The 16,346-nt window shown below is 37.3% G+C and overlaps 1 protein-coding gene and 1 non-coding gene across 19 annotated transcripts in view; both read left to right on the top strand.

Moving 5' to 3' along the window:
* The window catches only part of NRXN1 (neurexin 1), a 1,245,618-nt gene that overhangs the window by 55,714 nt on the left and 1,173,558 nt on the right, over positions 1 to 16,346 (top strand). The window contains exon 3 of one of the 18 annotated variants that reach the window (XM_075535223.1): positions 7,136 to 7,147. The exons of the other annotated variants lie outside the window; for them this stretch is intronic. Within the exon in view, the coding sequence (XP_075391338.1) occupies positions 7,136 to 7,147 (12 nt within the window). The remainder of the gene's footprint in view (positions 1 to 7,135; positions 7,148 to 16,346) is intronic. 18 annotated transcript variants of the gene reach the window in all.
* LOC142431144 (U6 spliceosomal RNA) lies at positions 6,011 to 6,113 on the top strand. Its single transcript, XR_012780708.1, has one exon. It is a non-coding gene; the product is annotated as a U6 spliceosomal RNA (small nuclear RNA).

The following is a 16,346-nucleotide window of genomic DNA, read 5'->3' as shown; positions in this document are numbered from 1 at the left end:
GTGTGGCTGTTACCAAGTGAGTAAAGGAGACACTAGAATTATATTTAGAATATGATTCCACTGAAAAATAAACATACAATATGCGTGTATTACACCCATTTTTATTATATGTATTTTAATAGTAAGCCATCCCCCATGATAAAGTCTTTAGAGGGATATTGCCAACTGTTAAGTAGTATTTTCCTTGAGTTGTGCAATCACAGGGAACCTTTTGTTTTATACATTTAATTTCTTTAAAATGAACATATATTTTTGTGATTGTTTCAATGAAAAACAGTAAAAATGTGTAGATTGTTATTACCAGCAGAAACTAGGCTTGCTAGTTTAGGAAAGTCTTCAACATGGTACAATTCATGTTAAAATCCATTTGCAGGGAACATCTGTATCTTTTCTTTCTTAACATTTTGTTCATTTAAATCTTCATTTCTTAACACTTTGAAAATAAAGAATAGAATAAAAAACCCATATTTAATGACAAAACATAATTTGAGTAAGAAAAAAAGTGATTTACATATCCACTATCAAACCAGACTCACTGCCATTGAGTTAATTTTGACTCAGCAACCCAGAGTAGAGCTGTCCCTGTGGGTCTCCCAGATTGTAAACCTTTCTGGGAGTAGAAAGTCCCATCCTTCTCCCAGGGATCAGCTGGTGGTTTTGAGCTGTGGACTTTGCAATTAGTAAACCAGTGCTCCATGGCTCTGAATATATTCCCTTAGGACATAAAGGTCTTTCCTTGGTTCTTTTTCCCTAAGGACAGATGTGAGTTAAGAAAGTACCGTAAATGAACTTATCCTTCCCCTCCCCCCCTCCAAGACAGGAGGGTAGGTATGATTCAGATAAGTTCATTGTTGAAGGTGGTTCACAAAAGTATAGAGGTGCTTCAGTCAGGTTCAAGTCAGTTCCAGGCTTTTGAAGATTTCTACTGAACTCAGAAATATTTTTTCATTACATCAATTATTTCTATGGTTCACTAAAACCTATCATTTCTTAAATGAGAATTTAATAATGGAGCCCATATTTTAAGGGGTATGGGTGGGTTTATATATGTATTATTTTGAAAGACAATTGGATGATTCACAAAAAGTACATGTAATATAATGTGATAAATATATAATATATGTATAAAGGCATACATTATCGATTCCTGTCTCAGAGTGTATAAAACATATACACTACGCAATAACAAAAATATTGAAATGCTTGCCATAGTTATATAAGTATTTTTAAAAGCTGCTTTTATTTCATAGTGAAAATTAAATGAAATTATTATCTCTGGCCTCCAAATGTGGCTACAGTTGCATGCATAAAACAAAGATGATGTAATGAGTACTCCCCACATGCTCTTTCCTTTCTGGGTGGCAAAGCAATATCCTATCATGACTGATGGAGCAAGAGATACTGACTTTTCATGAACTGTTATTTATGTCATTTTAACAATTTTGTCACCCTTGTAATTCTATTATGCCTTTGGTTAATTAAAAAAGTTGCTAATTATAAGAATACTATGGTCTGCCTTTAAATTTTTGAATCACTGGTTGAACAAACAAAACAACAGAAGAAAGCATGTTTGACCTTTGATTAGAATCATTTTTAATTTCTCCAGAGGTAATGGGATTATCAAATTATTCCAGGCTATGTCTTAATTGTGACCAACCAGCATACATCCCAAGCCTACTCACCGAAGGCATTCAGAATGTGTTCTGACTGATTACTCTTTGTGCTGTGCTCAGTCTGCAGCTCAAGTTTGAAAATTATGTTCATTTAAAGTGTTTTGATAAAACTCGGTATGCAAAATGACAGCATTTTCTCTTCCAAACAAATAAAACCACCTATGCATGATATAGCAAGTCGGGAAGATGTCAGGGAACTGCTAACGTAACATTCGACTTGCTAATCATCCACAAAGGAACAAATTCAAGTGAGTGGTTTCCAAAATATATTTAAAAATAGAAGTTTTCTAGAGTCCTCAGGAAGAGCAGAAGAACTCCCTCAGATAGACAAAGAGACACAGTCAAGGGCCACTGTGTACCTATTCAGTGCGCAAAAGAAGACGAAAGACATAAAAAGGATTAATCACACCATAAAATACCGGAAAACCTGCAAAAGCCAGAACCTGCGTAAGGTGGAAACCTGTTGGAGAAGGGAAACAAATGTTTTACCACGAAAATGATTGCGTTTTCTCCACCATAACAAAGGTGGGACTTCTGCTTTGCAAGCCCTAGAAGAGCCAGGAGTCCTATTGTGTTCCTGGCTCTCCCATTAAATGGAGTAGCATTAGAAATTAGCACTGGTCTTCCTCAGAATATGACGCTTGTACAGGGCACTGCTGTAGACATAGGCGTCCCTAAGCAACATAGGGGGACTATTCAGAGATGGCTAGGCCAAAGACACGTTGGGCGAATTTGGTTGAACAGTGAGCAGGTTTCTTCTATACTGATCCAAAGCAGGGTTTAATTAGAGGGGCATTGCTTTTCTGACATCAAACTGTTACAAGATCAAGAGCATGATGGCCTCTTCCTTTCACACTGAAACCATTCCCTGGACAGCTCTTTAGTTGTATCATCTGCACATTGCACTACTAATTTTATACACAGCTTGGTGTAGTCTGAATGTTGAGCATAAAATCATATCTCCTGAAGCTCATGGAAACTCAAATCAAAGCAAAACAAGACAAAGATAAATTCCTCCTAATTTCCCATTAAAATTATGTCAATTTTGACTTGTACAGATCCTAAGCAGTGGTTCTCAACCTTTCTAATGCCACGACCCCTTTCATACGGTTCCTTATGTTGTGGTGACACCAACCATAACATTATTTTCGTTGGTACTTCATAACTGTAATTTTGCTACGGTTATGAATTGTAATATAAATGTCTGATATGGAGGATGTAGTTTCATTGTAACAAATTGAACATAATTAAAGCATACAGATTAATCACAAAAATGTGTAATTATGTATTGTGAAATATTTATTTCTAATTACAAAGAAATGAAATTTTGTCTTGAAGCATGGTGTAGCATGGGTAACAGTCTTACTATAACAACAGTAAACTACATTGCTACATTTTGTGACAGTATGTGTAAAGAGCCAACATCAGAGGGAAATTTAAGAAAGCTTTCGCGCCAGATCAGAAATTCTTGGGTTGCAAAAGCACAAAGAAGATCATCTTCCGCAACAAGTCTACTTCTGTATTTAGACTTGATAACCTACCAGCTGGAAAACCCTGTTTTACAAAGATATGTTGGAAATTGAAGAAGAAGGCGCAACAGAGTCTCAGACAGAACAGGATATGACTACAAACACTTGATCTGGAATTTTTTAACTGACATTGTAGAGAAATCAGTTCTCATTGCAGTGCTGTTAATAAGCTCAATGGGCTCCTCTTGTGCTGTCTCAGAAACACCTTCAACTTTGTGAATGGTCTTCTGGCAAGTGCAAATGGGGTGTCAGGTAGATTTGGAAAGTATGATGCCATTTCATCTGCAAGCATGTGCAAGTGTTCTTTCACAGAAATTATCGTCGTAATCCTTTTGTCTGGTTCAATGTCATGTTCCTCAAAGATAGCAGATAAGGTAGGCAACATGTAAATTTTATTTTCATCCTTTTTTTTTTTTTGGCAAAGCTGAAAGTTCATTTGGAATGATCGGGTATTTTCAGACAAATCGAAGCATGTTGCAGTTGGTCCATGCAGTGATAAATTTAACTCATTCAAGATGGCAAAGATGGCAACCAAGTAAACTACTTTCTACAGTTTACTTTTATCACTGAAACGTGCTTCAAACTGTGGTCTTGCTTTCTGATTAAAAAATGTTTTGAGATCATCATGAAGCTCAAAAACACATTTTCAAACTTTTCCTCTTGACAAACATCTCACTTCAGGGTGTAATTGCAGAGCATTATTCAGCACATCCAACTCGTTGCACTGTTGCAAAAACAGTCAACTGTTTAAAATTCTCGCCTTTACAAAATTGACAGAACTTATGAAGATTTCATTATTTCCTGTAACTCTTGTGACACCATGTTCATTGCTAATATTTGCCGATGAATCATACAGCGAGTTCCGATGACTTTTGGTGACTCATTCAGTTCCAAACTTTGAAACCCAAATCGACATCCTAGCGTTACTGGAGCACCATCTGTGCAAACACCACAAACCTTTCCCCAAGAGATCATATGCTGTTTCAGAAATGAACCACCTGTGTCAAATGCATCATGTGCTATAGTTGTATTTTCAAGAGGTTTGCAAAAAAAGACATTCATCTTTAAAGTCACCATCATTAATATACCTCACGTAAACCAGTAACTGTGAACAGTTTGCAACATCTGTAGATTCCTCAAGCTGGATGCTAAATATTGGAAGTGGAGCCGATTTAATTTCCTGGGTTACCTGATCAAGAATAACAGCAACATGCCATCTATTTTCCTGTGGAAACTATCATTAGATAAAGAAATTGCACTCAATTTCATAACAAATTCTTCTCTGGTCATAATCGAACAACGTCTTTGTCCCCTGGCAACAGTAAATTCTCAGCAATAGTCTGAGGTTTTGTAGCTCAGGTGATTCTGAGTGCCACCAAATATGAAGTTTCAATGGCTGCTACATTTTGTTTGTGGTACTTGCCACCAGTGTCAAGTCTGGCTTTATTGAGTCCACTATCTTTGTTTCTAAAATAGTTGGTATCCTTGCCAGCAAAGCTCAGATGCTTGCTATCAAAATAGTGTTTTAGTTTGTTCAGCTTCATAGATTTGGCTCAACTTCATAGAACTTCATAACAAATAACACATTGTGGTTTCACAATTCCGGCTGTAATTATTGAGGTAAAACCATATTGTAAAACATCCTCACTATATTTTCTTTTCTTAATATTCTTCTCTACTTGATCCATTGTCATGGGATGGTCCACTAATGAAAATAATATATAACAATAGTTTCAATGATACAAAAAATGATACGTGGCATAGTTCAGTCAATACAGTTCACTAGTTTCCTATGATTCACCATACTCTGTTGTGTTTTTTTACATACCTGTTACTATCACAAGGGGGCAGTATTCACATCAACCACAGCTGAATATAAAAAGACTGGTCAGCATCCAGATTAAGTTCCCATGGTACAGATAAATAAATAAATAATATATATATTTGCAGTAGTTTATGTTTCTCAGTGCATGATTTTACATTTACCCAGTGATTATAGCTAATGAAGTGTCATTTTACCCCCCAATACTGCTGCTTTCAACACAGCTGCTTTTAACAGAGTAGCTGCTTTCAACACAGTTGCTGCTCTCTACACAGGTGTGTATGGCACCAACTCTGTCACATACAACTGTATTTGTACGGGTGTATCTTAGGGGGTTGACTCTATGATGTCATCACTCTGGGTACTAGTATCTGGGTGTATCTGCATGTGGGCAGAACAAGGACCAGTGTCCTGGTTCCTAAGACCACTGGAAATATATGTTTTCTGATGGTCTTCGGCGACCTCTTGGAAAGGGTCGTTTGACTCCCAAAGGGGTTGTGACCCACAGTTTGAGAACTGCTGCTATATAGGGTTTCAGAGGCAGCAACTCTTTAAGAGAGTAGACAGCCTCATCTTTCTCCCATCTAGAAGCTGGTGAGTCCGAACTGCCTATCTTGCAGTTAACCACCCAAAGCTCACTCAGTACCACCAGCAAGGTCACATAATTTGCATTCTCAATGGAATCATTTCCAAAAGGAAGTGACACAGAGAAAAAGGAAGCAAGCAAGCAAGCAAGCAAGCAAGGAAGGAAGGATAGAAGGGAGTGAGCGATATTGCAGCTTTCCACTCAGATATATAGAAGTTATCTTGGCAGAAAATACAGTTTAAAGATAATCCAGGAATAGAACATGAAATAGGACTCAAAGGCAGAAGTAAGAATGATAGGTTTAGGAGATTGAGAATATATTTCATACAATTAGATCTCTCTTTATTTGCTCTCTTATAAATTAAACCAAGACTGAAAAAAAAATAAGCAAGTTTATTTCTTGCTTTGGCAGCCCAAACACTAAAATTGGAATGATATAGAGTAGATTAGCATGGTTTCTGCACAAGGATGACGTGCAAATTATTGAAGTGTTTCGTACTTTAAAATCCTGGGTGGGGAGAATATAAACATACCTTACATTAGCTGTCAGCATGGTATCATCACATGCTGTATAGCTTCTGGAATATGTACTGTACAATCAAGAGAGAGAGAAGAGGAAAGTCAGGGCTGAGGATTAATATGAAGAAGATCTTAGTCTCGTGGACCACCTGGCCGGGTTCCTGGTCTACAGGGAGGCCTCTGCTGCTGTATGGGTCACGAGATCCCTGGAGGGGTCAATATTTGCATATGTAAAGTCAGATGATGTAAAAAGAAATGGAATGATGATAGAGGGAGGGTATGGCGCAATTGAAACATTATAATTAGTAAATACATGATTTTTCTTTTATAATTATGAAATGTGGGTTGTGTGTGTGGATGTGAAGGGAGCACAAATGTTTATTTTGATGTAATGCATCATGCAGGAATCATGGAACTGAAAAGCTTGCAAATCACTTTTTTTATTGTGGCAGATATAGCTGTACAGAAGGTTTGCCTTTTCAGCATTCCTCACCTATACAATTGTTCATACGTCCAGTTCATAAACATCAGCTGTATGCATGAGGTAGTTCAACGCCTACCACTAACCCTTTACAGTTTTCCCCACCACCTTAACAGAGTGAATCTCCATTTTACACTCCTTCCAAATGTGCACGTATAGTAAATGTATCTGGTATGTGGGTACAGATGAGCTTTTCGGTGAAGAACAAACACAAACACAAGTATAGAGAATAGCTGCCCGGGCATGACAGTGAGGGGCTGGCTGGGGAAAAGGCATGCAGTGAAGAGCCAGCTCAGTTGGAAAAGAAGTGCACTTTCATGTCTGTGATGGGAGTAAGAGCCGGAGTCCATCCAAGTGAGGAAAAAGCTGCACTATGAGACAACCAGATGGTCAGCAGTTCTGTATCAACTTTTCCTTAAATATAACTCTAGCTCATATTCTGAAAAATATGTTATTTTATGCAGCGACTTTAGCACAAATCCTGACCTCTTTTTCTTCATACCCTGCTGCATAAGCTTGAAACAGCACAATCCCCAGGTACTGGTCCCTTTGCCTTTTAAACCTAAAGATCTGTCAGGCATATGTCATGTAGATGTGACTGAATCATAGTCAAAATGAGGATAATGTGACATAGATGCTTATCTCCTTTGCTTTGTCTAACACTTGTACAAAAAGTCTTTATTAATCACCACAGCTTTTATTGAAAGAGTCAATCTGGATTCATAGCCTGAGGAAAATTGGAAATTTGAGTCATGGTGCGTGTGGCTGATTCTGACTGCCTTGCTGGTGTCTGCTGCCTCTGAGAGCTGTGCGGCATTTTTCAGGGAGCCCCGCTGTGCTAACCACCTCACCAGTGGTAGATCGTTTTTCCCCAGGCCAGACGGGGTTCCTTGTAAGTGCCAGAACCTCAGAGGATATGCTTTCTCTCCCTTCAAATCCAAGATTATAGGTTCAAGTACACACAGCTTAGTTAATCCCATGTCAACTGATTCCTTCTAGTTAAAAAATTTGTAAGCCTAATACTCTTGTTTGCCCCATAGCTCATTAATAATGACTGAGGTAAATGGTAAAGTAGACGAAGCTAAAGTTATTAAAATTAACTTCTTTGGTAAGTGAAGATTTATTTTAAATCAAAATTTGTTACCTCTTCAGAGAATAAAGATAATTGTTCCTTATGTTGTTCTTTGGATATTTTGAGAACCCCAAAATCTCATAATAACCATCAAAAACAAGCACCAGTTTGAGTGTCATCCCCCCCCCCCCCACTGGTTAATATCTTGACTCTGCATTAGCAGAAGTGCAAGAGATGTCAAGGTGATGCTGGTTCTGTAGCACACTAGGTTAGTTGCACTTAACAGAGTATTAAATGGAAACCATTCTTAGCTATCTCCTTAACAGAAATGGTAGAGTTTTTATTGCCCATTGGAGGTAGAATTCTGCATCCCTGGTCAATTCATGAATTGCTAACCAGTCTTGCATCTTGATCAGGAAACTCACAAAAATCAAATTCATTGTCATTGAGTATATTCTTATTCATACTGACTCCATAGGACAGTAGAACAGCCCTGGTGAGACAGTAAATCTTTATAGGAGTAGAAAGCCTCTTTTTCCTGTTGAGTCACTGGTAGTTTTGAACTGCTGACCTTGTGGTTAGCAGCCCAATGCATAGCCCCCTCAGCCAATATGGCTCTGGTTAAATGTATCCAGAGCCAGCTATGTGCAAAGAATCTCTGAGTAAGAGGTAATGGCTATGTATATTTCAGTAAGAAGGAGAAGTCAAATATATTCTCAAAATATCCAGTACAGAGTAATTTGTAGGGAGGCTATTGATCCGAAGGCAGGGCTGCCATATGGGACAATAAACCATGGTTCAGCCTAATATATTGTCCTTTGTATACCTGGTTGATAGCTTTGTAATTTATTTCATAGCATAACATTTTGAAAAAAACGCGTTTAAAGTTCAAAACCTTTTCAAAAGAAGCATATGAAATTACACACACGTTTTACACTCAATTGTATAAAGTTCACAAAATTATTATGCATTCCTGGAAAGAACTGTTTATTTCCAGATTGTCATCCTTAGGGTTCTTATTGGCTGCTTTTCCTGAGTAGATTGCTAGGCCTTTCTTCCTTATCCATTTTAGTCTGGAAGTGCCACTGACATAGTTTAGCATCCTAGCAACATGCAACATGAATCTAGGTCCCTGTGCTAGACTGGATTCTTTCGAGAAGCAAAACCAATGGTGTTCATCTAGATCAGAGGTTCTGTCACACCTTTGGGGGTCGAATGACCCTTTCACAGGGGTTGCCTGATTTATAAAGTAGCAAAATTATAGTTACGAAGTCACAATGAAAATAGTTTTAGGGTTGGGGGGGGGTCACCACAACATGAGGAACTATTAAGGGATCATGGCATTAGGAAGATTGAGAATCACTGATCCAGTTCCAGCTCTTTTTGCTACCTCTAATTCTTCACCTACTCGTACCCCTAACCTTACATCTATATCTAGAGAGATATCAAGGGACAAATGTATATCAAGACTTACCCAATTATGGAAGTGGGTCAGTCTAGTCTGAGGTCCGACAGGCCTCATGTCAGCTATTAAGCTGGAGATTACTCCTAACAGGCATGGGTATGGGCACGATTAATCCAATATTGGTTGGAACACCGCAGACTGGTGGCTGGGGAGAAGAATGAATCCAAGATCAGCAATTCAAATTTGTGATCTGAGAGGCAATTGAATTCATGATTGGAATTCAGATGACAACCTGCTGCTGGGTCCTTGGATTGGCAGGCAATGTGGCAGACTATTAGCTCAAAAAGGGGAAGTTGATGAGTCAGAGATTTTCCATAGCATCCACATATATGCAAATTAGGTACATTCAGAAGGAATTATCCTTTCAATTGCATCAAGGTTGTGACCCCTATAAAGAGGTCACATTTCAACCTTACTCTGAATGACTTTTCACAGCATATTCCATTATGGAATTGATTATATGGTGTCAGGTCACATGTTGGGGGTAGGGGATAGGGTGGGGGTTGGGTTCCTGGGCTTTAACTGCCAAACCATTGAGAACCCTGGCCCAACAAAGTTCACACAAGACCCAGTTATCAATGTCTCCAACACACTATGTGAGAATACTACATTGGATCCGCATTGCCTCATACTCTGATTTTTTTTAACATTTTATTAGGGCTTCATACAACTCTTATCACAGTCCATACATATACATACATCAATTGTATAATGCACATCTGTACATTCTTTGCCCTCATCATTTTCTTTTCTATTTTTTACATTTTATTAGGGGCTCATACATTCTTTGATTTACAATGTAGTACTGCCCCATAGCGTTTCTCAAGATTGATTCTCTATGGAGGAAGATCAATAGTTCTTTTCTCCCACAGAACTGCTTGTGGGTTTGAACCACTTCAGTTAATAACCAAACACTTATCCTTGTGCTACCTGGGCTCTTTAAGAGACACTTAGCTGTTTAAGGATATCTTTTAAAATCCAGCTTGTATCCTCTCCCTCATATTTAAATTCTCAATGCACAAACTGAAGAATATTAATAATACCTTTAAGACCATAAAATGCTTATAGCTTTAAACTAGAAGTCTGAGTGACCGCATCTCTAGACCCTGCTTTGCTACTCCAAATCTGAGGTGCATACATGAAAAGTCTCAGATGTATTTTCAGGTCATTCCCAATGTATAGATATTTGAGGTGTCATTTGGAAATACAAACGAATGGCTCGTTTGGATTATTCCATAAACATCATGTTCTCCTGACCAGTCCCTGAACATATGTTCATACATGGAAAGTAGCATTTGTATGTTCATTACGGAAGCAAAGAGTGCATAGCAGCTGATCAGGTCCCCTGGCCTAACAGTTATCCAGACAAAAATGATGACATTTTCATGTACGTCCCACTTTGCGCCATGGGTGAAGACTTAAATTGGACAGTCATAGAGCACATCATTCTCATGGCTTCTAGAAAGTGTCATTGTGGATATGAAGAACGCTTCCATGCAAATCCTCTACAGGTATCAGGGTTAAAGGACACACAAGGTGATATTATGCTTCCGATGATCATGAGGGTCAAGAACAGTTTGTTCAGACACCTAAATATGCCAACGTGGAGAAGAATGGAGAAAACCATGCATTTTGTCTAGCCTGTCTGAAGGATTACCTTCTCAGAGGACCTTCTTTCAAGAATTGAAAGAATGAACCGTGAGCATGGACACCGCAGTTTGAAGGTAAATGGAAATAAGCAATTAACCTTCAAAGAAAGAAACTGGTGTTTATATTATGTCAACAAGGATTCTTAGAGAAAAATGTTTTATAATCAAGCATACACTATTATAAACCATTTGTTTATAAATGGTTATAAATAAGCCAGGGTCCACTCAGAAATGTACATGTGTGCTGGAAGAAGTACGGTGAGGAGTAAGAAGTAGGGTAGGAGAGGTTTAACTGTCAGAACGATAGAATTTGAGGATATGTAAAAATTTCAAGGAAGAATGCAGTGCTTTCAAAGGGAAATTTATTTGCTGCTGAAATATTTGCTTTTACCTTTTAATTCAGATACATAAATCATTGAATTTTAGTTACTTGTTTGAATATAGGTATTATATGTGATGCATCCACTCATTGTACAATAATTTATTATCTGCCTACCATGCATTAGCTTTGGAAAGGATACTAATAAATACAAGGGGGCTTTAAAAAGTTCATGGAAAGTGTAATTAAAGATGATGTCATATTTCAAGAACATTTTAAAGCCCCCTTATATAACAATTGTACACTGTTTTTAAATACGTTTTATTCAAGCAGTTGGAACTTCTGTGTTCAGACTCACAGGTTTCTATAAAAGGAGCTCTGGTTTCACAGTGGTCACTCCCTGGCAGGTAACAGCATGGTCGGCAATTCCACCAGCTGCTCAGTGGAAGAAAGAAAGACTGTCTAGTCTTGAAAAGAGTTATCATGGGGACCTAAAGGGGCAGTTCTACCCTGTCCTATAGGTCCACTATTAGACAGAATCAACTTGATGGCAATGAATTTTGTTTCTAGTTAGTCTTATATCAAATTGAGATTTTAAAAATATGACCTTTTAACTGAACATACATATATTGTGGGTATGGTATTACTTTTGGAGACAATTTTTATCTGAGAGAAATATTTTAAATGTGATTTAAAGTATTTTACTGAGGTTGAAGGGAAATATATTTGCATGCAAACAAACCTCAAAACAATTTCTGAAAAATATTTGTAAAATTGTTGTTTTTAGACTCATGCAATAGTGTTTATCAAGGTAGTGTTATACAATAATGGCCCCACAACTTGATTTAAATACAACCCTGGGCTTATTTATTTGGTGAGTCACAAGTGGAAAAATGATATGGTATAAAACAAAGAAATTAATGTGGGCATTGGTAACTGGGGGTTATTTATGACTGAAAAAAGCAAAAGCTAACAGAGGCAGACTGATTGACTAGGAAAGAGGAGGTAGAGACAGTAGCTTTAGAAACTGTGCCTGTGAAGAAGATGAAAGGTCTAAGACATTTAATCTCAGGAGCCTTGGCGCACATGGTAAGGCTTGGGCTGCTAAATAAAAGCTGAATGGTGAGAAACAACCAGCTGCTGCAGAGAGAAGGCATGTAGTAGTTTTCTAGGAGTCAGATGCAGCAGTCTGCTTGTGTAAAGGTTGTGGCTTGGGAAACCCCATGGGGCAGTTCTACATTGTCCTGTGCGATTAACTTGGATGGCAATAGGTAATGAATTAGAGACCTCTGGCTCAAAGAAGAGTCCTATTCCTTCGTTTCATTCCCCTTTCCTTCCTTTTGCCTCCTTTCCTCCTTCTCCCTCTTCACTATAGGTTTAAGTAAGAAAGTCGTCCAGTATTTCTGAATATTTCCATAAACGATCTATCAAAAAAGGAGAACATGGGATTCAAATGAGTGGTTTAATCTTCCGAGAAACAAACCACTTACACTAGAGAAAGGTGACTGGATGCAGATCCCCAGTGGGCGTGTATGGTAGAATTACGTGAGAAGATGGAATACGTAGAGGTTCGTTTCATTTTCTTAGGGCTACATGGTTGAGATTAAGTGGATGTACAGAGCATAACAAGTTTGAGTAGAGGAGAAAAACGAGTAGAGATGTGGATCCCATTCGCTTCATGGGATCATTGATAAGAATGCAAAGAAGGTGCATAGACCTTTTTCACTGGGCAAGGTCAAGAGAATGGGTAGGGCCACCATCTTTTTAGAACCATTCTTCCATCTTATCCGAAGGATTCATTACTATTAGTAGGAGTAGTATTTTATTTGTATTTTAACTCAAACTAATCCCTCCTTTTAGTACTGCTCAGACTCCTAAAGTAGAAAGTCACCCCTGGGAGATCCTGAATCATTTCACTGAGAGGGGTAGGCATTCCTCCCGAGTGCCCTGCCTTGCTGTCATTGCCAGGCTATGTCTGGCCTGTGATATTACCCTTTGATGGTTCCAGCCTCTGGTGAGATAAGTGAACAGAAAATCCAACTGCAGTAATATGGGCACCTGAAACTTCTAGAGCTATAAAAGACCTTAGGAAAGATAAATGTTATCTTTTGACAAAGCGGAAATATGCATGGATTAAGTGACTTAGCAAAAATCAGCCCCTTTACTTGTAAACTAAGACAAGAAAAGGACTTCTCTCATTTTCATGTTCTTACCACTTAGCACTTATTTTAGGGTAAATGTTTTCTCTTTGTTCCAATTTCATAGCTCTATTAGATGAATACTTTTTATTTTGCAATTTGGGTTTTTTATTCATTAGTGAAGTCTTGTGTCAATTATCCAGAACATAATGAGGGTATAATACTTGGCTGACACCAAAGTTCTAATATATATGTGTTTGGATATATATGTATATGTATGTGTATATTGAGAATTTACATGGTCAGTGTGTGGAGTGAATTGCTAAATCTAGGTGGCTAAAAGTGCTCATGTCATTGCGGTGAGATAATGGAAATAACTAAATGTTTTCTGAACAAAAATGTTAGAGGAAATATATAATAATGGAAATCATTTTGAATGTATCTGTTAGACCAATATAGTCATAATGTACTAAAGTCCTTATTAACCTTGAATAGTGTCTTTTAATTTAAATATAAGTATGTTATATGTGCCTTTGATTTTCAGAGATTTAAATAATATATCTGAAAACAGCATTTATAGTGGTATGAACATAATGAGATTAAATTGCAGGATATAACGAAAGAGAATATTGCTTGAAGAGACTTTGAAAAGATGATTTTTTTAAGTATTAAATAAATAAAATTTATTAAATAACACAAATTTATTTTTAAAAACAATAAGTAAAACACTGGTATTTTCAAAACTATTTTTCTCAGCTGTTGACCATGTAATGTGATTTAATGCTATGCATCAGAAAAGATGATTTGCCAAATCAAAATATATAATGTGAATATACCCAATTAAGTGATACTTAACAGGGAGTTAAGTGATTTTGGAATTAGTGTTTTATTCCTGAACCAAAATATCATATAATTCACTTTTTAAATGATTGTAGGAAGTATGATTTATTAATGCACATAGCAGTTACAGTACATTTTCCAAGGAAATTGGAGATTTCCCCTATCCATTAATTTCCATTATCACTCATTCATTTCTACCCACTGGCATCCATTTGCCTCACAGTATCTATTAACTGATGTTTAGCAAATTCCACTCTTAATCTTATCAAATGACAGGCACTAAAATGTTTGCCAGTCACATTAAAATGAAGCTTCTAATTGGGAAGGAGTAACATAATAGGTGATGGAGAATGCCTTTCCAACGCAATGCCCATTAAGACATTAGTGCTCGGAAGACAGAGTGGAAGATTCTGCTATTTCCAGAGAAAGTATAACCTTCCCCTCATCATGCCTAATAATGCCCGGGGGAAACAAAATAATAAGGCCCTCTCTTATTATCAGGGGAAAGCAGAGTATCAGGCTAGACTTACAGGCTACAGGAATGCTATTAATTGTAGATGTGTGTGTGTGTATGTGTTTTAATTTCTATTGGGATTGACGATAAAGCTGAGGTGGCGCCAAGTAGAAAAGTTAATTGGTTGATAGCAGCTCTGTTACATGTTGCCAGCGCCTAACATCTCCTAACAACTAGCGATCATATTCATATATGTCCTTCCCCTCCATATGAGTAAAGTGCATGTGTGCTTAAGTCCTCAATGAGTTAAAAATACAACCTTAATTTGCAAAAAATAATTGATAGCCAGAGTTTTCATATAACTGAGTTTGTTCAGGAACTTAAAAGTTAGTTTTGTTTTCCATTTTTTAAAAAAGTAAACTCACTCACTGCCATCCAGTGACTGTGGCCTGATTGTGATTGGTTAGCTTGGGTTAACTAGAGAAACAACCCCAGTGATACTTGTCCGTGTTAAGAAAGAGCTTTATGTGAAGAGCCACTGTATAGTAAGAAAACATCCCAGCCCATTCCAGATCAAGTTTGATATTAGCCCATAGGTCCAATACCAGTCTATATATTCCAGGTGGATAGTGTTTTGCCAGTGGTGGTGGTCTCGCAGTGCCTCCTCTAGCTCCAAGTTCTGGTTCCATCAGTCTAGTTCCATCTGGCTTGTCATCAGGAATGTCTCCCAGCAAGTGTATGTCCCACCTCCAGGGAGGATGAAAGGAGTTCACTGAATCCTCAGGAGAAGGCCATGCCTACACAGAAGTATCATTGTCTGTGACCTGATTGACAGGCTCGACTCCACCCCTTCGCAAGTTGACAGATTATCTGATTGCCACCGTGACCCTTTAGGACAGAGTTTCTACAGGAGTAGAATGCCTCTTCTTTCCTCAGAGGAGCAGCTGGTGGTTTCAAACTGCTGCCTTTGTGGTTAGCAGACTAACAAGTGATCCATTCTGCCACCAGGCCTCTTCCATTTAAAAGTAGAATATGTAGAATCTAATGACACCTTTTCATTTTCTCATACTTACAAGTCTTTGTTTTTGAATAAAACTTATAACTTAAAAAATCTAAAGACAAAATTCTTTGGGAAAAGGAGGCAATCTGATATTGGAAAAGTAGTGATTCAGTCTTTTCTTTTTTTCATACATCCTTTATTGGCCTCATACAAAAAAAGTTTCATAGAAATCAAAAGATTGACACCTTGATCTGCGCATTTTTTATCAACTTGAAAAACCATAGGTTGTAACTATCCAAATAGATGGCATGACTTTAAAAAATGCATTAAAATGGTTTTATAAGCTGTGCAAACTTACAGTACAGCAAAACTATGGAAGTCTTTAAAGCACTTTTAAAAATGCTTTTGTTTTAATAATGTAAATCAATTTAGGAGCATCCACTTGAAATTTATCATTTTATCCAAAGCAAACAAGCATGAATTGAATGGCTATTATGCTAAAAAAGCTCTCTAAGAATTCAATCTGCAAAATTTAAGATCTGTAAATCTAATAATGTCTGATGCCCATTTTATGACAATGTATTATTTCCAAATGTTAATGTAGCTAATATTTCCCATTTTTAGATTTATGAGAATTTCCCTGTCTCTCAGTGAAATAAAAATTGTTTTAAAGAATTTATAATGTAATTAAGTTAAATATTACTTCAATCAATTATGTGATCATATAGATGATTAAACATATATCTATAGATTCACACACATATCAACCACTCATCACGCATATACATACACACAACCC

Source organism: Tenrec ecaudatus, chromosome 17 (assembly GCF_050624435.1).
Source record: "Tenrec ecaudatus isolate mTenEca1 chromosome 17, mTenEca1.hap1, whole genome shotgun sequence".
Lineage (NCBI taxonomy): Eukaryota > Metazoa > Chordata > Mammalia > Afrosoricida > Tenrecidae > Tenrec > Tenrec ecaudatus.
Note: the sequence above shows the minus strand (reverse complement) of the source record. Positions and strands in the feature narration are given on the sequence as shown.